Source organism: Dermacentor albipictus, chromosome 9, assembly GCF_038994185.2.
Source record: "Dermacentor albipictus isolate Rhodes 1998 colony chromosome 9, USDA_Dalb.pri_finalv2, whole genome shotgun sequence".
Taxonomy (NCBI): Eukaryota; Metazoa; Arthropoda; class Arachnida; order Ixodida; family Ixodidae; genus Dermacentor; species Dermacentor albipictus.
The window spans coordinates 58,624,496-58,651,589 of record NC_091829.1 but is presented as its reverse complement, the minus strand read 5'-3'; the positions used below and the strand labels follow the sequence as shown (position 1 = coordinate 58,651,589).

The 27,094-nt window shown below is 45.1% G+C and overlaps 2 protein-coding genes across 14 annotated transcripts in view; both read right to left on the bottom strand.

The window, feature by feature from the left end:
- LOC139049982 (zinc finger protein 70-like) overlaps window positions 1-18,950 on the bottom strand; it is a 31,149-nt gene extending 12,199 nt beyond the window's left edge. Inside the window, exons 1-9 of one of the 9 annotated variants that reach the window (XM_070525947.1) lie at window positions 18,709-18,771; window positions 17,194-17,264; window positions 16,523-16,614; window positions 14,059-14,185; window positions 10,859-10,935; window positions 6,593-6,719; window positions 3,685-3,758; window positions 1,636-1,795; window positions 317-390 (exon numbers count right to left, since the gene is read on the bottom strand). In XM_070525947.1, coding sequence (XP_070382048.1) covers window positions 317-390; window positions 1,636-1,795; window positions 3,685-3,758; window positions 6,593-6,719; window positions 10,859-10,935; window positions 14,059-14,185; window positions 16,523-16,592 — 709 coding nt within the window. In that variant the 5' untranslated portion in view covers window positions 16,593-16,614; window positions 17,194-17,264; window positions 18,709-18,771. Of the gene's footprint in view, window positions 1-316; window positions 391-1,635; window positions 1,796-3,684; window positions 3,759-6,592; window positions 6,720-10,858; window positions 10,936-14,058; window positions 14,186-16,522; window positions 16,615-17,193; window positions 17,265-18,708 lie in introns of those variants that run through there. The other 8 variants (XM_070525944.1, XM_070525945.1, XM_070525948.1 and 5 more) reach the window with 8 other exon arrangements.
- The window catches only part of LOC139049981 (zinc finger protein 83-like), a 145,594-nt gene that overhangs the window by 68,725 nt on the left and 49,775 nt on the right, over window positions 1-27,094 (bottom strand). The window lies entirely within an intron of this gene.

Below are 27,094 nucleotides of genomic sequence, written 5' to 3'. Positions count from 1 at the left end.
CCACCTAATTCTACATCACGGATTGCTCACGGATGATCGGCAGACTGTCCTCAGCAGGGATACAGGACCAAACGTACACCAGTAGCGTTATCGCCGCAGCCGTTCACCCATCGGACCATCTCAACAGGGAGCCTAAGTTCCTGAGTATATGAAACTATACAGAAAGTAAAGCGCAGATTGACCGGCGCAGAACCGTGCACCCGTGAACCAGCGGCGACGCTCTACAAATGTATCGTATGCGGCAGCAGACAGATTGCTGAGTCACCTGCAAGGCGACGCGTGGTATACGAGCGGCTAAAAACCTTCCCACACCTACCGTAGACTGTAGTTGTGCCACTAGCCTGGTAGTACTGCACAGTCCATGGCTCAGTGCCGGTGACGTCAGGAATTCTAAAATGCAAGAAAGATATGCACATGAACACTGTGGCCTGCGGGGGTAAGCAAAGGTAGCTGAAGGTTGTAGCGGTAGCCAGCGCATCGACAAGGGGGTGGAACTCATGAGGATCAGTGCCCTTTCAAAGGGAGACGTTTCCTTGCAGAATCCTTAAGGCGCACAGGTGTGTTGCTCGGGAGGAGATTCGCGCGCGCCCTGCTTATGTATTCTTTACAGCCTGTTGCTCTTTTGAAATATCTGCGCTTAGCACTAGGTGTACATTGTTCACTATTGTGTGGGTAATGCGCTATTATTTGTATACCTATATTTTTTGTTGTTCACATGGCAAATGCAATATTATGGTGCGGCTCAACTGATGTGGTTTACATTGCACGTCTTTTCCGATCATGCCAGCTTGGCCGGTATCTAGACTGCGTTATGTACTAAATAAGCTAGAAGTTCGTGAGAAAATTATTAAATTGCAAATAAAATGAAGATATAAATAATAATTAAAATGTTGGGAAAGTGAGGAACTGGCTACAACCGCCGCAGTAGCGTTTTAAGAGAACCCATCAAGGCTAAGGAACAATGTTCCTTATTATCTTCCGTATGAATTCAATTGAAATTTATTACATTTTATTGGCACAGTTAAATTCCAAAAATTCTGCGAAATAAAATTTTCGTTTTGGTTTTCAACATGAAAAAACTCTTCAATCGCCAATCTTAAAAAAGATACGTAAAATAATTGTCATTTATGCAAGCATTTCCAAAGTATCTACTCATAAAATAGTTCATTTTAGAGTGCTGTGTAATGTATCAATTTTCGGCACTTTATATTTTACATTAGGTGCAGTTTAGATAATCGTGACATCTTTTAAGGCTCATTTAGGTTGTAATTTTCATACTTAAGTTTCAAAATCTGTTTCTTCAGTAACAGATAAAAATCGAATTCCTTTATTTCAGTTATATGCCAATTAAAAAAAAAACGCCGTGAGGTTTAACAATGTTATTGCGGTGGTTGCAGAGCAAGATGGTTTCTTCTCTCGAATTTACAACCGAGGCAGCAGATCCCGAGATTAAGCTTCCTGTTAAAGCCAGCGCCGTATTGTGAGAACAACGGCTGGTACTGGAGCTTCAGGCATCAGAACTTCAATCCCTCGTACAAGTCTGTCAGTGCAAGCATAACTGAGCCATAGACGGTCTTCCATGTCGTCACCATGGGTTGGTCTATTGAACGGAATTATAACAGAAGTTTGGCTCACCTAGCATCATTTCCCGGAATGCCCGATGCTTGCTCCGGGCCCACGGGGCTTGTACTGGCCACTGCATCGTTGCCGCCACCGCCGTTGCTGCTGAAGACTGGAAGTGTGAAACCGGTGCTTCTCGTTTCTGTGCTGTGATGGTACCCTGAAATCAGAGGTGCTGGATCCACACTGTGTCACATTCCCTGCTAAGAACGCAAGGGGAGCAATTCGTTTTGGTTGAGTTTTGATGCTAATAAATTATAACAGCACTGCTTCCGTCTGGAGTGCTTCTCTAAATGTAAGCAGGAAAAGCCCAAGGCACGACGTGACGCTACGAAAAATACAAGTGCTCGTATTGGAAGTTCATTGTTTTATTGCTCGGTCTTTGATGTTTAGACTAGAGCATGCTTTATATTACAAAGCTTGGTCTTTGTTTTCTTGCTTCTGGTTTCTTGACAAAGCATTATCTACGCGATGGGCTACTAGGCGTCAACCATTGGATTGGCTTGTCACAAAACAGGATTGAACATACATGCATAGACTAATGGCGACATGCTAGGGCTCTGCTGTTATTGAAAAAATTAACGACGGGAAAACCGCATGGTTCTATAGTAACGTATTGCACTCGTATTGGCTGCTTATTTTCAGTTTCTCTCACTAAATGGGAAAGCTTTTCGGAAGATCAAAGGCTGTGGCTTAGACAAGCAAACTCTCCCTCTTTTGCCTTCCAAATAACTCGCACAAGATCCGCCTTATAACATCTTTGTTTTCCTCGATAGGCAGGTAACAGTTCATGAAAGTGAAAATTATCAACCACCAGGCCAAGACAAGTTTGTCCACATACCGACATGCTGTGAAGAAAATCTTTTTTTGTAAACTGCAAAGCTTTAATTCCCAGAAACCCGCATAGTTGTTTTTCCCGTACATGTGTGGCATACGCGGGTGCAAGACAATTCTTCCTTCGAAAAATTCAGCTCAGCTTAGGACACCTAGTCATCTCGAGAACGGACGCAGGGTAGCGACCAGTTTTGAAAGCCTTTCTTATCTGCAGAAGAAATTGTAGAAATGCCACGCACTGCGCGAGCTCACGTGACCTGGCCACCCAGCAGCGTTTGGAGTTGCGCGAAAGCTTATGTGTAGGCGTAAACCGAGTAGTTCAGTGTCTCTAAATGACTTGGTAGTCTTGACTTAGCGTCAAGACTATCAAGTTGAAGGCGATCGTATGGTAGCAACCGCATGAAAACTGCAGCCATTTGGCACGAATTTCTACAAGGGAGTTATTGGGTTCTGCTGAGGCACTCAATGGGCGTTACCGAGTGGAACCAACATTGTGACGGGATCCCCGCTAAATGAAAGCGTTATGCAATAATGCGCAGTTGTCTGTGTCCTAGCCTTGCAATTTGTACATCCCATGCTATTTTACGATTATTTGGCAGGTTTTTATTTTGTCAAGTGTATGGTAGCAACTATATGCGCCGCCAAGTTCAACTTCTCATGCCATTATGCACTTTAGTAAGCAGCTCCAAAAACAAGTATTGCTACTAGTGCAAGGCTTCAGGAGCGTCACCGCTGATTTAATTCGTCGCGACGTGGACATGATATGTTGAACAGCAAATTGGGACAACCTGCCTCGTAGTTTCGACAAACGTATCTCACATGGCCAGGTAGTGTCTTGTAGCGCATGTGTCATTCAGCCTCTTTATTTGGGGAACACTCTACCTTACAAATGCACATAATGCTACTACACGCATGGTAAATGGGCATCAGAAATTACTCAAACATAATCTACGAACCATCCTAGCGATTAGAACAGAATCGTACACGTGCGTGCAGCTTGATCAACACAGCAATAAATCCGTTAGATCTTGTCACAGGGGAACCTAAGTTTATGGAACAACAGTTCAGTTTAGGATATTCAGCTCAGATATACATGCGCAGAACCGTGCGCCAGAGAGCAAGTGGGGATGCTGTTTAAATGCGTCGTATGCGACACCAGACATCGGCTTCCCCAATCACTAGCAAGGCGAGGCGTGGTAGACCAACGTCTAAAAACCTTCTCACACGTACCCTGGATGGGGGATGTGCCTTCAGTCGGGTAGTACTGCGTGTTGCGTTGGTGAACCCACGTGGTCTGAGGATTTCTAGAACACCATAGAAACGAACATAAGACCTGAGGTGGTTAACAGTGGAAGAACAAAGGTTGTTACCGAGGCCTACATTTCGGTAAGTTGATGCAACTTATGACCACAAGTCCCCTCCTTGAAACGTTTGCGCCCTGCAAACATAAGCTACACAGATACATTGGTCTGATACAATATGCTGCCAGTTACGCGATCAAGTTGAACAAAAATATTATTTTACAAGACAAAGGGCAAGCTATTACATCTATACCAAGGTATTAGATAAACAGAGTCACTATCATGGTGTTACAGACAGTTTATATTCGACTAACGACTTGCTCATTAATCGAAAACTTAACGTTACATTTGCGCGAAAGCACGCCTAATAGCTAAGCTAACACAGCGATGGCTTTATGAACAGAATCTGCAAAGGACACTACAGCTGCTTGCCCCAAAGCGATCGTTCCCCGATGCCACTCCCTATTGCACGCAATTTCCGTAGCACAGATCAGGCAATCTAAAACAATGTGTGAGCGGGAAGCCAGTGTGTACCAAGTATTTCTCTGCTCGCCGTCTCTGGGTCATCTTCCCACTTCACGGGACTTTCAGGAGCCTGCCTGGGCCACTCATGTGTCCTCATACTTATGACAGAATGGTGTTGGTGACGATTAGGAGCAGGCCTCGATAGTCCCTATCAAAGTTTCTCGCCATATTACCTAGAACCACATGTGGCGACAACGTGTATGCGAGTTTCATGTCGGACATCGTGCCGCCAAGGGAATGTCGGTATATTATGGGGGTCCGAGGCGTTATCTAGAATGTGGAATAACCTTAAACATTTTTATATCTGCCTTTATATAGATTTCTTCAAATCAAGCATTCGTTAAATGTTTCTATTCACCGGCAGTAGATGTTTCGTTAAAATTTTCCCAGCTACAGTACATTAGCATACGCTGACAAACTGTTGCAATGTTTACGGAAATCTCTGCTCTCGAACTTGAGCGACCTGCTAACACTCGATGGTTTTCCATAATGGGAAATAAAAGCACAAGCCCTCTTGATTGAGTAATATTTTTGTGTATGTAGCAATAAAGAAAAAGCAGCTCGTCACGCAGTGACTTAGGAAAAAAAACGAACGATATTGAAAGGCGGAACTTCACTTGCCCAGGCGCTATGAAATTGTCCAGGCTCTGCGAGAACAATGCCGATCCTTAGTCACCCCATCGCGCACTATAATGCATGCAACAAACTAGTGCTCGTATAGTCGGAAACTGCATGACTTATGTTTTGCAAGCAATAAAGATCACGTTCTTTCTTGAGCGCCTACTGTGATTTATCTTCGGGTAAAATATCAATTTACACAACTTACGGGTGCGTCAAGAGTCGCTTACGCAAGCGTTCTTATGAATACACACATTCCTTGGATGCGTGCCCGAAGGTATACACTGTATGATGTATATCCGAGAGTGCTCTTGATTTCACAAAAACACACTTTGAATAGGGTAGGAGAACTGACGCATTGTGTACAGAATGACGTTAAAGGGAAGCCAAGTAATACTACCCGCATGCAGCAAGTAGCCTAGAACCTAACATAAGCCATTGATTGGTCCCCTGAAACTATCAAGACAGTGTGGAATATGTTCAGCCTATGATCTCAAAGCTCGCCCATCAAAACAGTGACGCCGGTCATTTAGCGATTGTTCATAGCCGACACACGCGTGCAAGTCTAAGTATCTGGGAAACGAAGAAGATTAATTTCTCAGGCGTTCCGGCCAACCTGCCACAGCGGGTTCGGTCGCTCTAGGACAAGCTTTTTTTTTCTGAGCACACGCTACCTTCGCTCGGTAAACTTAGATAAACTGTTTCATTTTGTGAGCCTTGAGTGAATCTTGCTACTCCTTATCCACATGCATTCCATAAGGTGTAGTGAGTAAGCCGGCAACGAGCCTTCAACTGCGCCGCATATTGCAGCGTGTTAACAGGATGGAAGATTGGGCGAGTTGTTGTAGCTGCATGATGGTGCACATGTTTGGTGTTTCCCTCATTTTCGACCTAGTTTCGTACATTGACCAGTAGAGGGAACTCTGGCGCTAGTCTCTAGGGAGCATGGAAATTATGGGAGGTACATGCATTTGACTAAACTTACTTCTGGCTTCAAATGGCTTAGGGACTTTGTAAACTGGTTATTTTGAACATTGTGCTGCGTAATAATTAATGGAAATAATATTACAATTTTCGGACGGCAGGACTTGAACACAGAGACCAAATATTGAAAACTATGACGCTACTGACGCACGCATCAACAAGCGATATGAAGCGCCCTTATATAATTATTGCGTGCAAGCCAGTGCCTTGAGACGCTTTGCGCGTTTCCATTTGGCCAACTCTACAAGCTCAGTCGTTTCCATTAGTACAGATCATACGTGTTTGCAGCGTCTTCTGCACTTGGAAATGTATAGATTTCTCTGAAAGTTACGACACTGAAAGCAGACAAAGCTTAATAAACGGACCCACAACACCCTGACAATAATCAGACAAATCTATGTACTTCCCATCATGCCGATGGTGGTTCAACGATTGCAGTGCCCGAGTACTCTCGAGTATATTGTGGGAAGCCCCACGCTTTCTGTTCTGTCCGTGTCGTGTTGCTCTCTTGCAACCAGCAAGTATGTTAACGCCAGCTCCGCCTGCCAAATGCTCAAAACTGCTGAAGCAGTTCCTGTTTCAGACATCAGAGCTAGCGCTCACATTGAGCATTGAGCATTTAGAGGCGGCAGGCATAGTTGCACTGCGGTAAGCATTCGCTGTAGTCTCCGAGTTGTTTAGCAATGAAACATTTCTTAATGTCGACTTACCTGGCTCCGTACTGTAATCTTGCTGATGCTTCCACCATCCCAGCGTGGCTCGTGCTGGGCTTTGTGTGATCGATGCTGCTTGTGGGCCCCACTTGCAGGTGACTAGGGCTACCGCTTGAAGAGACACCTGTATGGCATGCAAGTGCATAAAAGGTGTTAATTCAACGCTGTGCAAGGCGAATTCATAAGAAAGGAACATTTTATGGTCGAGCCAAAAGCTGTTAGTGGCAAAGGAATCCTATTGCAGTGCCTGCGTATGCGGTGCGCTTTCCTTTCTGAAACTCGGTCTTGAATGCATCCAAGACTTCGTGGCCATAAGGGAGATGAACACTGTCGATATTATGAAAATGTTGGCTTCTTCAGAAGATAATTGCGCCTAATCAGATACCGCGAGCAGAACACGATAGTGTTCGAAGCGAAAATGAACTTGTCCGTTTCTTCAGCGCGCAACCCTTGACCCAATATATTTGCTGCATCATCAAGTTATAGGCGGATCAGATGCTTCACAATGTTCTTGCTCCTTTTGATCTATTACGAGCAGCAGACATAGCCCGTTGTAGACGAGGACAAAAAAAATGAGAGGACGTATTTCAGACGAGGTATTATAAATTTTTCTTCGAAGCCTGTCCAGAAATTGTTGACCTTCTACGATTCATACATGCGCCTGTCAACGACGTACTCGCATTTCAGAAGCCGGTTATCCGAATCCCATTTCAGGACTCCTGTAGATGAAGTTCTTAAGGAAACACAGGCTACACGTGATGGATCGTTAAGATCTCATTACGAAAAGAAAAATCACTGATGCTACTGGAATCTCCACTATATGCAACTATGAAATGGCTCCCAGAAAACGATGATTGGTTGAAGTAGTTATGACGCTTACTCACAACCATCTTAACCCTGATAACCATCCGCTGCTCGCCGGACCCTGCCGGCCTGGCCACGCAGCGTTGCGCCATCTCTTGGAGGCGGCGCAAAGTCCTCGTCGCGTAAGTCACGGACCACTGGCGTTGAAAAAAGCACATGTAACCACATCTCAGCTCTGAAAATGAGTTAATTGTATGTTGCGCTGTTCTTCTCTTTTGAACGTTGCTATTGTAGCTGACCAATTAAACTTCAGCGTACAAGAAATTACAACTTAAGTGATGCTTCAAGCAGGCAGGAGTAAGAAGTAGGAGGGAGTGAGTGAAAACATTATTCAATATGGTCGGTGATTAGCGCCGGGTAGGGCTATAACCACCCGAACCTAGGTGCCGCCTCGAGTCCTTTGACGTGGGCAGCATCCTCGGCGTGCCGGACGCCCCAAAGTTGATCGGTGAGGTCGTGGCTGAGAAGCGCCACCTGTGATAGCGCCCAGCAGTTAGAGACTGGCATGTGTACCCCTTTAATCGGGGTCTCCTGCTCGCTACCGGCACGATAGGAAGCAATATTTTTTTAACTTCTTTGGGCAGTAACTACCCTATGTAATGCGGTCCTCTAGAAGGAGTTGCAGGCAGGAGACTGCATTTTCTGACGTTCTGACTGGTTCCCCGGATGATATCGTTTTGCTCTCCCCACGATGCCTATTTGTTCTCGATTTGTTCTCGCTCCATTCACGTCCCATTCTCATCTTGATTTCCTGGAAAACAGCTCCGCAGGTTTGCTCAAGGTCTCCTGAAGGTTGCCGACAACGGGAGCTACATGTATTTCATGCTTGAAACGGCTGTCTTCCCCTACATCCCTGTGTAGGCCATCGATAAACTATCAGGCAACAATAAAAAATCTGGCACATCCTACGCTCTGCGGGAAACGGTGTTGTGCGAAGCAGCGTGCGCGGAGCCTACCAAGTTCATGAAATGACCGTGAGAGCATCAAGATATAGGCGGATGTTTGACAAGTATGTCATGAAATTCACTCATGACATCACACACCACCTAGAGCATAGCTGTTAAGCGCTTGTTCCCCTATGATCGTGTCCATGTGAAGACACAAAGTCCCAAAGACAGTGTGGTCCCGGGCCGACCCGCAGCGGAGGTGAAGCAGGCGGCGTTAAGAGCTCCCCATACGTGGGCTGATGCCGAAGATTGCGCAAACCGGGCAGTCCCGCGGTTGAAGTGCCGTTTGCCATTAAGGGGCCCACACACACAGCTTCCTTGGTCATCCTTGTTCACAGAGTGGAAGGGCACTGAGTTTTTATGTTCGTCTACACTCTTGGCATATTATGCCAATTTTGGTACACACCAAGACCTAGGCGGCTGTTTCGTGACCTGCACGACACGCATATCATGATTTTGATGTCATGACCTGCCACTTATGTTCATCATACAGTCTTGTCACATTTTGCAAATTGTGGTAGATCCCAAGTTAACGAAACGACCATGAGATCACCAAGATGTAGGAGGCTGCTTCATAACCTTCTTGACACTAATGTCATGATATACATATTATGACCAATCATTGATGTTGCTCATACATTCTTGCTATATTGTGCCAATTTTGATGCCTACCAAGTTAACGAAACTACCATGAGAGCACCAAAACGTAGGCGGCTGTTTGATGACCTACATCAAACGAATGGGATGATATTCATGTTATGGCCGATAATTTGTGTTCTTCGTGCAGTCTTGTCATACTATACATATTTTACTTCGTACCAAGTTAACGAAACGACCGTGAGACCCCCAATGCTTTTGACGGATAGATAGATAGATCGATTGATTGATTGACAGATAGATGGATAGCTGCTGTCAGAGTAGCAAATTTTGACGAAAAAATGCTTTGAATTTGAAAGGTTACTCAGTGCACATATGTAAGGGTCGTGTTGCAGTCATCATATTAGCTTGGAAAGTAATGGAGAAGTGTTAATTTGCGAGGCAATGGCACCTAACGGTGCAGCAGAAAGCATGCGAAGCGCCGGTACTTAAAATTTCAGTTTTAGCATCTCTGAATTTTATTGAACTATAGTGTTCTTTCAGACGGCAATATTTAGGGCAGATTCATTTTCGGATGTTTTTACTTTTATAAATAGCACCATTAAAATCGCAACTAATATCTGTCAGAGCAGTGAAGGAAGTTGCATGGATACTGGAAGAACAAAAAATTCTTCATGGAACCCAACACTGCTCATCACCTTTCAAAAAAGAAAACATTTAGTTTGGGAAGCAGTGGCGTCTTCATGTAGTGGACGTTCTTGTTACCAACGCGCTACAATTTCGAGGTAGTGCTACACTTATAGGTGGCCGCTGAGTACTGTGTTTGTTTATATGGGCATAGGGTCGGAAGTTGTTAAAGCTTGAGAAGCGTATAGTTATGTTAGTTGGGGTAGATTCGTAGTCGTAGAGCATAAGCAACATGCCCGCAATTTTGTATCTCATTGCGCGACATATTGATTTAAATGATAATATTGTATATGCCGTTGTTGTTAGAGCCTAGGGCTTCAATATAAACTTTATTGGATAGCCCCAAATCACATGCGTAACTTTTGCAGTCAGCGCAGCGGGATACGTCGGCTGCTTGTAGCATGCTACTGTTGAGCGATTCGCCCGTGTAGTACCGTTTCGATCCTCCGGTATAGCCATCTGAAACACCACTTTAGGTGCACACGTTGCTCCGCATTGGCGTCATAACATCATTAAACTGCATTTCTGGGGCATTACATGCTGAAACCGTCGCAATAATTTCGTTACCTGGGGCTCGTTAACGTGCGCCCATTGTACTGTACATGTCTTCTTGTACTTTGCCCCAATCGAAATGCAGCCGCCGCAACCGCCACTTTACCCCTCGACGTTGTGCTTAGCAGCAGAATGGCAACGTCACTAAGCAACCACAGTTGGTATCTAAGCATTGTCTTTGTCAACAAAGTTCGATTGGTTTAAGAGAAACTTTATTATGGTGTCAGCACGACGAATGCACCGAGAGTCTGCTTGACAAATAAGATTATAGACCAATGGTGAAGCGCCGATTCCAATTATGACTGAACTGATGACTCCGTAAAATGTATAGCCTCGGCTTCTGCTTGGATCACCTAGGAGTGTGCCTTCGCTACTTCACTCATGTGAGAATCAATTTATTCAAAAATTAGACTACATAGGTTGTGTATGAATTTTCAAGCATTCACATGGGCACAAATTTCTTACTACGGAGAGTGATAAGGCGGCTCCTGCGGAAATTGACTTGGCGGCTGGAGTGAAGCTCGTCTTTATGCGCAATAAATGCGCCACTGTCACGGTAGACATAGGGCATCTCTCGAGTATTTGCTGTAAAGGCGAATGACCATTGCCAACATACCGTCAAGGTTGTAAGTCTGGTCGGTTGTCGGCGTGTGCTGCGTGTTCAACTGGTAACGCCAGGCGTCGTCAGAACTCCTGCAAATAATAAGCGTATTCGTGGGAGATACTTAGAGCTGTGACAAAAAGCTGAAATCATCATTTAATCAAAGGAAGTTCCGAAAAATCAAAGTTGTGCTTGGCAAACGCGCCACTTGCAATGTTTTGGTCTCACCAATGACACACTGCGTTGGCTGGCATAGGACGCATAACACTCAGGGCAATGTCCGATCCATGGCACTCATCCGCTATATTCAGAAAAGCATCTTGATTTGCACAAATATTGTCAGCTTAACTGCTAGAGTACTTACAAGGGGGCAGCCGGATGGCTAGGTGACTGGCAGGATCCAGCACACTGACACGCTATGGCGCCATAATTCAGGCATGTTCGAATGAGGCTTTTGTAGAAGCTTGAGGCACTGACCGTCACTACCCCACGTTGTTTGTTACAGAATTTTAAGAACCTTCATTGTGTTTTGGCATTTGTTTTTGATGTACTTCAGGACTCTGTGAGTATTTGTGATATAGAGCGAAGAACTCAGCTAGGTCGTCGATATACACCAGTACACTCTTTTCTTATACTTTCCCTCCCTTCTTCCCTTCGTCCAGTGCAGGTTATCCAACTTGACTAAATGTTGGGGGACCTTCCTGTCTATCAATCTTCCATTTCCTCTGACTCTCTCAGGAGTGTAGAGAAGCCTAACTTGGGGCCTAAAATGATGCCTTAAAATTTTGTGCTCTTTGTTTTGACTGGTAAGTATTGTACATGCACCTCAATATGGGGGTCTGGCAACGCGCCCCTTTTTTGAAAAAAAGAGGAGGGAGGAGCTTTTCAAGAAATGTAATTCAAGTAAATCCCCCTGCTCATTTTTGTCGATGCTTTCTTCATGCCAATCTGAACTTCGCTTTCGCAGATGGCGGGGTTACTTCATTTAAATTCAATTTGCTCGTCATCGACACAAGCGGAATAAAACAAACGTTGTGGAGTAAACAATCGTACCGAAATCATTTTAACGATAAAAATGGTATAATTAAGTGCTCGAGCCTCTTGTAACCCGGTCTCCTGGAATAATGGTAGGGACAGAGAATTGCCAACTCTGTAAATAACCTTATACTACATTAAGCATGTTGCCTCGAATACCCATTTCCGAGAGATGTCGCAAACGTCCGTGGGGCCAGGTGGGGTGTCAAGTGTTTTCGATATCAAGGAACACTGACAGGAAGAACTGTTTTTAAACAAAAGCTTCCCGGATGTAAGCCTAATACGCATGAGGTGGTCAGGTAAATTATCATTGATAAAGTTTAAGCAATTTGTTTCATTAAATAAAGTAATTTCCCACGTTTGATAGTTTCTTCAAATAGCTTACACAAGCAGATTGTTAACGCCATTGGCCGGCAACTTGCAATAGAAGATTTATCCTTACCCTGGTTCCAGATGGACACATGAATAGCCTCTTTCTATGCTAGGGAAATGTATATTGTTGGTCACATGGTGTTCAAAAGGGGCCACAGAGCAATTTGTGTATCAGAGTGAAGGTGTTTTATTATTGCGTACATAGGCTGATCAGTTCCTGGACCAGACTTCTCACAGATTCTTTAGGACGTTCAACTCTAGGTAGGGCAGGAGTGCACATGATACTATGCTTATGTCCATCAAGGATAATGCTTTATCTGAAGCGAAAATTTTTGGCTCGTTATTAATAAAGAGGTGTCGACAGGAGAACAACATTACAGCGAGAATTACAGCGACAATCTCACCAAAGTGGACTATGCGCATTTTCATCGCCTAACACTATATAGATTTCGGGAAGTTCATCATAAGGCTCTGAAACTCTTCGTTGAAGTTGATGGTTGGGAGGTATGCAAATCGAAGTGATTGTCAGCATCTTATCGAGCAGCAGTACTCCAACAGCAACTGCTTCAAAGGTCATTAGGCGTTGCAATTGATGGCAGGGAACCGCTTTGTCTACTATTATAGCCACACCACCCGACGAGAAGAGAACATCGTCACAGTTTTTTGGTAAAAATCACATATTGTGGATGAGAGTGTGTGTAGTGATTAACTGTGTTTCCTCAACACACAACAGTTAAAAATTGCGGAATTATGAGGTTTTACGCCTAAACCATGATTTGTTTATGAGACACGTCGCAGTTGGGGACTCCGGCATAATTGGACTACCAGGGGCTCTTATGGCCCACCTAAATCAAAGTACTCAGGTCTTTTCGCAGTTCGCCCCCATCGAAATGCGGCCGCCGTGGTCGGAGATTATTCCCACGACCTCATGCTTAGCTGCCGAATACTTATGCCACTACGCAGCGACGGCGGGTCACATCACTTTAGGACTAAGTTTTAAATGAGTTCTTTGACATCTAGATTGCGTACAAGTCCCCTTATATTCATCTGCAATATTTGTGTGTGCATATTGCAGAAGATGTTTGTGCTGCGTGTGAAATGTAAGAGAGTTAACTTTGCTTACAAAGTCTTTTTCGTTCCACATGATGCAGGATTAGTGTCGGTTATATGACTCCAAGTGAAACGGTGGCGCCGGTCGACAAGGAATCGTGTTCAGCGCCGTTCTTGCAAGCACTGGTTTGGCAACGCCTTGCTTTGAGTGACAGTATCTTTGAATGCAACGAACGTAGAAGTTGATGAGCTCTTCATGGATGGCGGAACTACGCTGGCTGCACCCGCCGAAGGGGCTGATCGCCCAACATTGGCCACACTCTTCGTCGGGGAATTTGCTGCAGCGCTGCCAGTGTACACACCGCGTCAGCATACATTACGGTATGGAGAAATGAGAAGCTGTTTCGCGCGCCCTTGAAGCTATATCACGAGTCCTTCAAACGTCACTACGTCGGCGAAACGTCTCCACTGCGTCTACGAAACGTGTATCCACGCTTCTTTTAAACGTCTCCACGCATCTTACGGGCGCTTTCAGGAGTCTTTAAAATGTAATCAGGCCTCCTTGAAGCGTCATCAGGCATCCTTGAAACGTCATCAGGCACCCTTAAAGCAGATGTTTCCATGTGCTTTTATAGTGATTAGCTATTTTTCTATTTATTATCCGGGATAAGATCTGGGGTGAGCGGTACGATCGCCGTCGAAGTTCCTGAATGTCGAGGTTGCTTTATGTGAAAAACTATTTCGCAATGTTGGCTCACCTCGCGATGTCTTTGGTAGTGGACGATACTTTCTCGATGCCAGCACGACTCGTACTGGGCCAGGCGTGAACGGCCCTGCCGGTGGTCACAACAGGCCCGTAATTGGTGCTTCCGCTGTCACTGGCATCTGCATGGCCCGAAAAAACAGCAGAGGTGTTCACTCGCCGCTGTGCAAAGGTCATTGAAAGAGCAAGAAAATTTCACGCTGAGAATGGTGGCATGAAAGCGTTTAAGTTGGGCTTTAGTTGTAGGCAAGGCTGGCGGCTGTGTTGGCGTATGCAGTATTTTTCTTTCAGAAATTCTGAAATTAGGTGCCAAGTGCAAGCAAGAGACTCGTATGGACGAAAGGGCCAAGCTCGATCAAATTCATAGAACGTTGATTTTTTCTAAAAATACATACACTATAATTATGACTGCACAGAGAACACGATCGTGTTCTAAGCAAAAGACGACAGATCACTACTTTTTAGTGCACTACAAAGGTCAAATCTTTGTCTCTAATTTCCAGCAATAAGTGTTTTCCATGCTTCACTAAGGTCGCAATAAAACCTACAATAAACTTAATAAGCAGACTTTGGCACTCACCAAACTTGCTTTTACCAAGAAGGACGCGTTCTCGTTATTGCAAAGCTGCTTAGTTAGTAACACGCAAAAGGAAACTTCAGCGCGGAGGCTCCTGTCTAAGTACTTGGGAGCAGGAATATTGCTTTTCTGGGCACGGAGGGCGATCCAAGCCAGAGGGTTCCTGGAATAAGGGACCCTCCCACTTCGACTAACGAGTAACTGCTTCAAATAAAGGTCTCATTCTGTTACACTTGCACTAACTTTGATGCAGGCTATCGAATGTGAAAGGAAATGATGAATTCTTGACTGCCGTAAATGAACTTCATGATCAGGCTGTCAAAGTTCTTCTAAAATGTATTATTTATGCGAAATTTATGAAAAACAATATCAAGCTTACATCTCTGTAATTGAGCAATAAAAACGATATCATAATTCGTAAAAAGAACGTTTAATAATACTGGCAAATCGACAAGATAATACGCAGCGTTCTGAAATTTACCAGAATGTTGTAGCTACGACTTTTGAAAAACGCCTTGAAACATTTGTCATTTCTTGTCAAATTCTAAATTTCTAAATCATACTTGGTCGCTTTAGGTATTCTAAACAAGGGGTCCGCAGTACTACGATATTTGTTTTAGGATTAGAGTTACTCAATTACTGACGTTGTGTTTCAAATCTTTGGAAACATGCCAATGTCCGGCAATTTCGGCATACCATCCAGGTCCCAAATATGTAATCCCCTGACAACAGTCACTAGAACTATCTCAAATGCAACGAATGTCGTTCATGTCAGTCTAAGAGCTGTTCCTCAAAGCATTTTTTCTTATCGAGTAGGAAAATCTGAAATGCCCCAGAGACGAAGCTCGCCATTAAAAAAAATTGTTTTGAAAGGTTGGGTGGTGAAGCGAAAGGATGGCTGTCTAATGATGTTACCAACCCGCATGTTGACGCTTTCATTATATTGTACCCGATATCCACTACCTTGTGTAGGTCAACAGGGTGTGTGCAAAAGTGCATCTGGAGGTTCTGCATATCGCCTATTCATCATTAGCAGAAGACAGTCTGATCTGGTAGTGGACAAAGGAATGGGGGACAGAACAAGTGTAAAAACTGCAGTCAAGCTTGAACATCCAGGAAAACCTTTTCCTAATGTGACAGATGCAAGCTTCCACCGATAGTGGACTATTCTTTATGAGCCTGGCTATCCTATGCATGTATTTTACCTACGTGCGTAGCTGCTTTTCCTGAGAATACATTTACGGCTAGCTGTGCATGTTTAACAACTAATTTTAAACAAAAAAATGGCTGTGATCGTCTGCTCGCCTTCGATACCTATCACGCTGATTAAAATAGGCCGCCCAAAAGCGCACATGTGAGGGTCGTGTTTCCGGCATCTGGTGAGATCAGAAATACTTGCAGAATCACAAGTTGACTAGGCAGTATCGTTGAATAATGTAACAGCAATGATCCCGCCACGTTGCGTTACATATAATGACCGCAAGCTTTACAGAATATTAATAAGGCGTTGTTGGTTTTCCGCAAGGAAGGCAGAGAGTCGTCTTAAAGGTCCCCTCACCAGGTTTGGCTGTCGTAAACACACAAGAGCGGCTGGTAAATTAAGTGTTGGTTACCGTGTCTCCAACGTCTATGAAGGTGCGTGGCAGGAAACAGTCGCAATTTTCAAAAGTAGGCCATGTGCCCTTCCTCTGGAAGGAGCCGCACTTGGGCAGAGCGGGTCAAGGTCCCAAAAACAAATGCATCTGTGCAATGCGAACTGCTTGCAGTGGCAATGACCATTGCAGGGGAATTCGGTTCATCCCCCTATGACAGATTGCGCACAAACATATTTGCCGTACGACAAAAACGTATCGAAATAAAAAATGGGGGTGGGGCTCGTCACCTTGACATGACGTAGGGCCTTTGCTCCCGTAGGGGAAAGGCAAGCAAGGAACGCCGCTTGAGGACGCCATTTGAGGCAGAGGGGGAGCTCGTCTGTAAGCAGCAACACGCGCCTTGCTGATGGCACAGTAGCACGACAGCTCGATGCCATCTATCCTCTCCCATAGCGAACGTACTCGTAAAGTTGTATTACCGAAACGCTCCCTTGACGGCGTCTTGACAATTTCCAGTGTATAAATTAAATTTGCAATCACGCCAGGCAAGAGACCCTCTCATGACAGGATCCTCCAGTAAGCATTTAACATGAAGAATAACACATGCGGTTGACTTGCTACGCATTGCAAAGCTTGTTACTCTGACCCCATTCTAACACGAAATCCATAACAAATCGACAAGCGCCGATTGCCTTTGCGAATGAGTTCATCGCGTTGAAAGTGAATTCATTCGAAAGTTGAGGCACGTAGAATATGAGTAGTGTCTGTTAGCGCTCAGTTCATCTGCATCAATTTCACGCTGACTGCACCAGCAGCAACCAACATGGTGACGCTAGTAAGGTGTCGGTATGGCCTATAAGTGCACTGCCGTCATTATGAATGGAAATGCTGCCTCCTCCGTGGGTTCTTAAGCATCTTTGCGAGTGGTATCTATAGTTAAAGGCCATGCCGTACATACCATTGATGTCAGTGGCATCGGTCTGGCGGTTCAACACTTTCCACGCGTCATTGATGTACTCGTCAATATACCTGGAATGAGATATGTATTGGCCTTTGAATGAACGCTCAGTTACGGCAGAATATATGCGAAGAATGTTATTGGCAAACAGAATTTGGAACAAGGGAACTCCTGCTTCGTTAATGAAGGTTCTACGCGTAATGTATCATTTTATCAAAATGAACACTTCGTGACCCGCACATGGTGAATGGCACGCTCTTAAATTACGTAAATTCTTAAATCTTCACATGAACCACGAAATATAATAAAGCAACGCATGGTGCTAGAACCGAGTTAAGAAGGTGGTAAGCTGCAAGATTACGAGATTATTACGTGCTGCCATCCCCTTCAAGGTGTTCATTTTAGACTACGTGCGTATAGAACTACGATGTCATACGTGCCAACACATTGCGACAACGGCCGCGCCATGAGCGGCCTGCGCAAACAGCGCGCGAGAGCTTAAAATTATGCTTTAAATAACACAAGGTTAGGTTAGGCTTGGCTAGGTTATATTAGCTCTCGTGATGGCACAGTAGCACGACAGCTCGGTGTAAGGGGCCTTGCCAATCGGCCGAATCGGTCGCCCAGCCCCGTCCGGAATAGCTGTGCTAGACTGCGACCGCGCATCTTAAGATTTGTGGCTGGCAACTGTTCTCGCCATTTCACGATTACGTTCGCACGCTCTGCGAACGCGGCCGTTCGCAGTTCCGCCAAAATGACGCTGTCGTCGTGGCGTCCCGGTAGTAGTTTCCGATTTACCCGAACATGCCGTATAAATGAACACAGCGTTCACTTCAAAGGGAAATGGCGTTTTAGTTCAAGTGCACCTTTTGTATTTCGTGAAAAACAAGTAGCAGCCAAAACTTCAGAAGTTTGCCCACTTGGTCACACTTCTCTTGCCTTTTGAGCAAATTGTACTACTTGTGCGATATTTGGCGAGGCTCCTGGACTATCTTCACTCGACCGCCAAAGGAAGTGCGACGTACTGTTCTAAGTATTTATATCCTCGTGTTTCACGCATCAAAACATCGATCTCGCTATGACGGCCTCTTGGAGGGATCGCGGTATTAATTTCACCACCTGGGTTTCTGCTATCTGCACCTATGTCCAAGTAGTGGAGCCTTCTTGCATTTCACAATCACTGGCGAAAGACTACTGCGCTTGGTACATTACCCGTGATGTCGAGCTAAGCAGCGCAACATCCCAGCTGATGGGCTACTGCTACGATTGTGCGATGCTATGATCAACCGCAATCTAAATATATATATATATACAATTTGATAAAAACATTAGCCTCTTGTAGAGGCGCTTCTCTTTACCATGACCATAAACAGACGCCGGCACGCTGCCTGTAAGTTGTCCTCCAATACGCCCCCTTCATTGTGGAAACAAATGTATAGCTATTAAAGTCTGTATTCCAGGTTGTTTCTGCGGCTAACAATATCGAACGAGAATTTCACAAACGGGAATACTCACGTAAGGTAATCGTCGGAAGTGCCTAAGGCACCCTCGCTGCCTTCACAGCCTTTATCCGGGATTGCTCCGTCGATGAAGGTAAATGCGGTTGGCGTGTGTCCACCGTTTCCTTGTTCAGTCATACCTGATGCTGACGCTCTCGAGTACTAGCGTCTTTCTGAGACAGAACGTTGTTTTATGATCCCGCATGCGCAGTTTCTGCAAAGGATGAAACAGAACCAATAAAAGGTCGGGCATTTGGGCAACTCGATTAAAGTCGCAAAGCCCATCTGGCAAAAAGAGACGACAGAGTGCGCCACTATGTTGACGCTAAGGTGCTAATATTCGTACACTAGAAGAGGCGCCCCAGTGACACGTGCTGTGCTGACACCAAATCATCAGAGCAAATTTAAGTAAAGCCGTCACCCAGCCAAAAACCGTAGACACGAACATGTGTCATTAATGCTTCTTTCTTTCAGGAGTAGTGCTAAGGCTACTCGCGAGATATTGGCAGTCCTGACGCAATTAGTGAATACACCGAATGAACAAAAGGCGACCCAACGTTTATACGAGGGCGAATCAGAAAGTCTTTTCCCCTATATATTTAGGCCGAATTGCGCCTGTAAATGCGAAGTCTACATGTCCATTCCCAGCGGCGGACCTTTTTTGGACCGGCCCGAACTTATCTTTTGGTAGCTCCACGGCACGGCGCTGCTGTCAGTTGTTGAAGATAGATGGATGTGCTTCACACATCCACGTAGTACGACCAACAAAGTGTGATTCGTTTTCTATGAAGCAAAGGGTGAACGCCCATCGAAATCTACAGGGAAATGGAGCCCACATATGTGGGAAGGTGTCTCACTTTGAGGAGTGTGTGGTGGTGTGAGTTCAGTGCAGTAGAAGGTAATCACAAAGGAGAGAGCTGTTAATTTCTCTGCTCTACAGCTCTTTAGCTGCACCAAATGATTGGGGCGTACTGCACCCAACTCGCATGCGAGAGTTAAGGGGTTTAAATCCCGATGCGGCCGCAAACCAGCCGATTTTTCTAATGGGTAAAGATGTCCCCTGGTCAGAATCTGGGCTTATTGCGTGTGTGCGTCTGGAAGCGGAGCAATATAGAAATCCGTGGGGGTGCTTTCCAGGTGCCTCTTGTACCACCACGGATTACATTAGGTAGAGGTAAAAGCTATTGTTGAACAGGTTAATGGACATTTGGCGCATCTATTGCGCAATTAGGACATCCCTGATGTGCGGTCCTTGGTTTTCAAAGCGAATTTCCTTTTTTTCTTAGACTTTTATATTCTGCTAATGCCGCTGTTTTGCACGCTGTGTCGGGAGGTGGTTCAGAGCATGCATATACATTGCAGGAGCATGGTAGAGAGTAAATGAGACGCGAGGAACTCGCTTGCGTTGCACGAATTGTCCAAGTGTCATAGCTTGATGGCATCCTCCTGCTTTTAATGCACTGCGCATTTCTTGCTCCGATTACGCTTATATCCGTGCGGTTTAGCAGCTACAGGGTTGCGAAAATAAACAGGTAAAGCTAGCCAATATTTCTTTCGGTGCCTTTTTTCTCCTTATTCAGTGTAGCACGGCTTTCCTGTCAGCTGTAGGACCGTGTTGGCAAACTCCCAGATAGTGCCCGAGGTGCCGGTGAAACATCGCAGAATCACTTAACGCTTGAAATATACCCTCTACACATCCGCTCTTGACTGAACGTTGCCTTTCACATGGGCAGATTACAAAGACGGTGCCGAATAAAACAACACACGAAGAAGGGGGACACAAGAAAGCACGTAGGCGCTTCCTGTAGGCACTTCCAGCGCCTACGCGCTGTCTGGTGTCCCCCTTCTTCGTGTGTTGTTTTATTCGGCGCCGTCTTTGTAATCATCCATAACCAACTAGCCCACCAATACGTGCTCAATGGGCAGATTGTGGACAATGGCGTTAGGCCTGGGTGTCTAGCTATACAAGCAATGATAGACGTTAAACATCCAAGGCACGTATAAGTGACGTCAGTTCTCTCCGTAAAAACAGGCTTGCTCCTGCTCGCTTCCGTGCGTTTTTAGTTGTGCATAGAGCCTTAACGTAATGCTACAGTGCTATTTCTTGCCAAAATGCCTCACACCAAAAATTTTTTCCACTCAACCGAGTTCCAGGAACATAGGCGGAAGCATGCCAAAGCCGCTTGCAGTCATCATGCGGCTCAGACACATCAGATCCATCTTGCCGTACTGGAACGAAAATTAATTACCGAGCGTAAACGATAGGTGGCCTGAACAAGCAAGCGACGTTACTTCAATAAATTGAAATATTTCACCTACAACAACCACCGTGTATTTCCACTTGCACATGTGATCAGCTGGCACCCCGTTACAGCGGCCACCATTTTGGCTCCAGAAAGTAATATGGGCTGTGGCTGCCAGAATTTCTTCCTTCTAGTAGGCAGGCCCTGCCGTCAGTTTGCATCGTCATCCACGAGGCATTGCTGCGTGAATTGCAAAAGTCCTGTACAAGCAATGGTGGTGTCTTGTGTTTGCGTCGCCACATCATTGTACTAGACAATCATATTCTCTCCATATGATCAAAGGGACAATTATGAACGGGATGGCAAAATCTTGATGTCTGAACCATGCAGATAGGACCAAATTTCTCAACGCTATCTTGCGGTACAAGTTTAATGCTTGACAGAAGCAGCCGCCGTAGGAAGGAAAATTTGAAAATACGCGCACGGCTAACGCGGGCAAGAGCAGGAATTTCTTTTGTCCGCTAGAGCTGATAGAGCATCGAATTTGACTACACGCGGGAATTTGGTACGTCAGCCTCAAGGAGTGAGTCTACAGTTAAATTTAGGGAGCATTGTTCAATGAGGCAATTTTGCGGTTAGAACCATACGATTGCCTCAGTGAATGCCCTCTTTGGTGAGACAGCCTTCCGAGTTCGCCAAGAGCACGAACTTGCTCGGGTCGTATAGCAACGTGCCCTATATTCACGTTTATTCATCGTAAGAAAGCCAAAACAACGAAATACACTTCTGGTAAACGTTGTCCTTCCACTAAACTTCATTGTTACTGGCTCAATAACGCCTTTCACCTTTTTGTCAAATGATCGGCCTTTCAAGCAAGAGCTTACCTTTCAGACGAAGCATGCGTTCTCTGAAATATGTAAACGCAAGTGAAGTTTTCCTTTTTTTTAACCTTTGTGTACCCGCCGCGGTTGCTCAGTGGCTATGGTGTTAGGCTGCTGAGCACGAGGTCGCGGGATCGAATCCCGGCCACGGCGGCCGCATTTCGATGGGGGCGAAATGCGAAAACACCCGTGTACTTAGATTTAGGTGCACGTTAAAGAACCCCAGGTGGTCGAAATTTCCGGAGTCCTCCACTACGGCGTGCCTCATAATCAGAAAGTGGTTTTGGCACGTAAAATCCCATAATTTAATTTTTTTTTAACCTTTGTGTGCCTCAAATAGGGGTCTTTTATTTAGATTGATGTATGTTCTGCCGCTAAATTTACTGTATCGAAAATTTAAGCATAATACTTGCGCACAGCTGTCACTTAAGAGTTGAAAGTCTTTCGCGCCACGCACGCGCGTACCTGGCGATGCCCATAAAAGTTATCTTCGCTAAAGATTTGTTTTTTCGGTAGTACCAAGTCTTGATCGTAAGCAGTCTACAATGTTGTGCCTCCTCACGCTTAAAGATAAGAAGAGGAAAAGAAAATTATGCACATCCAGTTCACATGTTAGCGTTGTGCAAGGATAGGTGCGTACAAGGACACCAATGACAGGGGCTGTATAGCACAGGAACAGTATATGACGCCAATAACAGGCGTAAGGTTGACTTCTTTTTTTCTCGGTTCATCCTTGTGCTGGTCGGGTAATGGAAACTGCACAGCGCATGCGTGCGAAGCCATGTGAAGCACGCGCCTATTCGGTAACATAGCAGGAGCCACAGTCACCAACAAAGTCCGGGATGGTTAGCCTAAAATGCTTCAGTTTAAAAACAATTTGACCGCAATGGCATTCGCTAATGCTGAACTGTCTTTCGATGTGGTTTAGGCTTCGTTAATGCCTACTTGGCCTTGGCCTGTGCTTGGAGTTATACCACTACTTCTGGACACGTGAGACGCGTTTGTCATGTTTCTGTGATTATCCATGTCCTACGCTATGAATGAAGAACATGTGCCAAACCGTGGACACTGAGGCCAGGTTGCTATCGTTGCGAGTGATGACGCCATAGTCGTAAATTATGTTTCACACTCGGCACTAGCGAAGTGAGCTGATACATAAAATGTTCAAGTAAGTAAACAAGCTTTGACATGCTTTTCGGCGAATGCCCGAAGGACTACATCTTTCCAGTTCTGCTGGCCGTCGACGCCGTAAAGACTGAAGGTCCGGCCGCCAGCTGGGGAAGGGAGGCTCCGGTGGGGCTAGCATCCGGGCCGCCCGTCTGCCCTGACGGAAGCCAGGATCTTGAATAAAGTTTTTTTCTCTCAATCGCCGTGATTCAATTGCAGGATGCACGCGCGATTAATTAAAAGCCTTAGTTGATTAATGCAAAAGTGAGCCAATTGAAAACGTGGCGAAATTAACGTGGCGCAGGCAGCACAAGTTTTCTTCGAAGATTAGAGAAGCTGTATTAGATCTTAAGGAAAAGGCAAAGATGGTTGAATTTTTGGCATAGAGAAGACACACATGCTCGAAGTGTTCACCAAGAGTATATGCGTGTTCTTCTAGGCTCCTGCATCAGTCATTCACCAGAGTGCACGGATGAGTTTCCTGCCATTGTTAGCTTGTTAGCCCATACCAGACTTACATCTCTTGTGCACAGGACGTTACGCCAGAGAGAAACTGCCCCAGCTTGTTCTCTAGCTTGTCCTTGCGTCGGCCTACCCTTTGACTTACCTTCTTCAATTCGGTAAAATGTCACGTGTTTCGGAATCGACGGACTGTGCCCCATGCTTTGATTTGCTTTTCCCTCGCCTCTTCTCAGTACTGATTTCCTTAATCTTGTACGTATTCTATAGCGTCAGTAATAAAAGCACTAAAGTATGTTATTACGTCGTCTATGCTAAGTTTCCTTATCTAATAAAGAATTAGACACCTTGATTTTTTACAATACGACGCAATTGGCCGAAGCTTGCTTTAACATAGGAATATGCCTAGGACAGGCGTGTTGCTGCATTGAAATAGACGCTGCTGTGAAGTGGTCATTGCCTAAAAAAATTGTGTAACATTCCTTTCCAAGTAGGGTAGATGCCGACACGGGCCAAGCGCTGAATCAACAGGATATTAATTGCGTGATACATTACAATAGGTGCCCTCCCCTTTATTAACCGCTCAGAGGAGGCTACAATAACTTGTTCTATGTATTTACCATTGGCATCGCACCGAAAGTCTCGCTACAAATTGTTGAGCATTCACTACCAGCATTCGCTCACCAGCCACAAAATCGTATTTTTATTAGTACGCCATTAGATTGAAGGTGGATAGAAGGAATTTTAAACAATCTATCAGTTAGAATTACTTGCAGAGACACTGACTTGATGGGCGTTTTAAGTTGTGGATTATAAGTGACAATCTTGTCTGCACAGTCATTGTCATACCAGCCAATGAGACAATGCCGTCGTCAGAGTATCTTCATATAGCCGATAAGCGAAAGTTTTATTGGTCAGAGTTTAGACGCCTCACCTGGACTCAAAATTAGCTTAGCATTGTGTTCAAGTAATAGTTTAGTAATGTCATCAAGGATTTAATTAGCCCTCTCACATTGCAATGCATTATCCGCAGCGCCATAGTAGTACTACTAAAAGGAAAGTGTTCCACTTGCCAGGGTAGAATTCAAGTTTGTGTTCTCTTCCCTTTGTCTTCACTGCTAATTCTTTTCGCATTTTCGTGTTTTCGCATTTCGCCTCCATGGAAATGCGGCCTCCGTGGCCGGGATTCGATCCCGCGACCTGGTGCTCAGCAGCCCAACACCACAGCCACTGAGCAACCACGGCGGATAGTCTTCAGCACTGACGGCTACATCTGGTTTGACCTCACGAGGCGATGATGCTCGCCTTATATAGCGATATTTTGTATTCTGCTTTCTTTCTCATTATTTCAAAGGGAGAAAGCAAAAATCACAGACAACAGATGCAAAAATATGGCGGTATAGGATGAGCACCGTCACATAATCCAGTCAAACCCGATGTGCGAGCGTGTCAATGGTGATAACTATCCCATGGCGTGCACATTATCTTCACTTATGCTTCGGTCACGAGATCCGCTGCTCGTGTTTCGTTTGATACAGATAGTACATCTGCAAGTAAAGTAATGTGAGTCAACAAAGATCAGTCCACCTGGATAAGATGTTTTTACAGTGGCGCAGTTAGCGCCTCGCTGGTTTTCTCTTTACGTTCGCAGCTTCGCCTAGCTGGGGGAGAGATTGCTGACAGAGAGTGAAAGCAGAGTATAAGAAATAGCTGCACGCAGCATAGCGAGGCGGCGACGGTGGGTGGAGTCTAGCGAGGGAGGTAGAGCTGCGCGGCAGGGACAGAGGCGGCGTGACGTCTTTACTGAGATTTAAAGCAAACAAAAACAAAAAACCATGCGCTGTTTGGTTCGACGCTTCGCCATTCTCCCTCACGGGTTGCAGAATCAAGCATCGTTCCTTTCTTTAGATCACTATTAACCGTCCTTGGCTGGTGCTTGATGCGTAGGCGGGCGACTTGTGATCCTGCGACACAACGGCGATTCTGCAACTCAAGGCTGTCTAGCACCTCTTTTGTCCGAAGTACGTGCTCATTGCAGTCGCCCTTCTCAGGTGACCTCCAGCTGCTCAGATTTCGGGTCCTTGCCGCGTAGTCATAGCTGTCATTGACTGTGCGCTTAAGGATTCATTAATGACGGTGTAGTCGAGTCCTGTGTCCACTAAAGCGGCCACTGCGCAGCGATAGCGTCGATCTTGGTAATTCATAGTTTTACCTTAGTTATTTCGAGGTGCCTGATCATGGCTCCATGATAATGTCCCATCTGCACTCTTTCGTGGCGCCGTCATGTATCCTTTAGGAGGGGTGGTTTTTTCTTTGGAGCTTCGTCGAAATAGCAGCGCGTCGTTTCTTCGTCGTGGAGACTGATTTCGCGTTGGTGCCGGAGGACCTTCGGCATTTCAAATAACAGAAACCGCACCTCCGTAGTTGGCAGTATTTAGTTTGCCGGATACAGACCCAAATATCGGCCACGTATTGCCCCAGTGTACCCTCGGCGCTGAAGTGAGAGGCAGTGCCTTGGCGACAGTGATCGATAATGTGGTCGGGGTCTCCACTGGGCGGCAATGTTGCGAGTGCGCCTTTTTAACGTCTTTTCGATGCCAGTTGCTTCTGTTAGAAATTTCGTAATGGTCTTGGCCGGCTAACGTATCAATACGGCGTAAACCACTTGCTTCAATACCGCAGACGTTCACGTTGTTTTCATGGCTGCTGGTAGGGTTTATTCGGTTTTCCGGAATCACCTGTACGAGATGTGATGTTGTAGTGACGGTGAAGAACACAGTCACAAGAACCGTGAGTCATGAAGGACTCTTTATAGTGTGAGCGGGAACCAACAAAACAAGCTACATTCGGGCAGGAAGACAGTGCCGGGCACATGATTCGATCGTTGAACGAATGATTTGCGATTAACGAGTTTCGGTTGTTCTCGCTTATTTCGTGGAAGATTCCAGCGTTCTCATTGGAACTGCCGTGTCTTACGGAATGCACAACTGTATTCGAGTTACGAGTGCAATTTGATTACAAAAGGCTCGACTATGGCAGAATGTTCTGATACATGCTGGTGCGTCATACGCTAAGCTGTAACTTTAAATTTGTTATTCAGTAAAACACGCTCACTGGAAAAAATATAGTAGTTCCATAATATCCTAAAAAGTCCATAATATAACTAAAGACTGTATCTCAATCGTCCTGTCATTGCTCGCAGGTATACGTTTGTCATATCAGCATAAAAAAATTCTACAGCTGTATTTAGACTGGAGCGCAAGTCAAAAGATACGACTTCCGAGTGAATAAGAAACAGCACTCTAAAACTAACAGAGGTTCCACTTCAATACAACAATCATTTAAATATTCGCAGTGAAACAACATATATAGTTGAGCTCCAAATGATTTGAGTCTAACACAGTCTCACTGTTGTCATTAACATGATAAAGAACAATAATCTTGAGTATGAATACAAGAGCCAAAGAGAACGAAAAAATTGCGTGAATTGAGCAGTTTGTACAGTAAATAATTTTTTGCATTCCTATGTCTCTATATTGTCGGAAAAGCAGTCTCTGAATGGCAGCAAAGCCTAAGGACCTGAATAATTAGCAGATATTAGTTTTGAGTTGAAAAGAACACAGTACTTTCATTCTCAAATGGTTTCTCATTA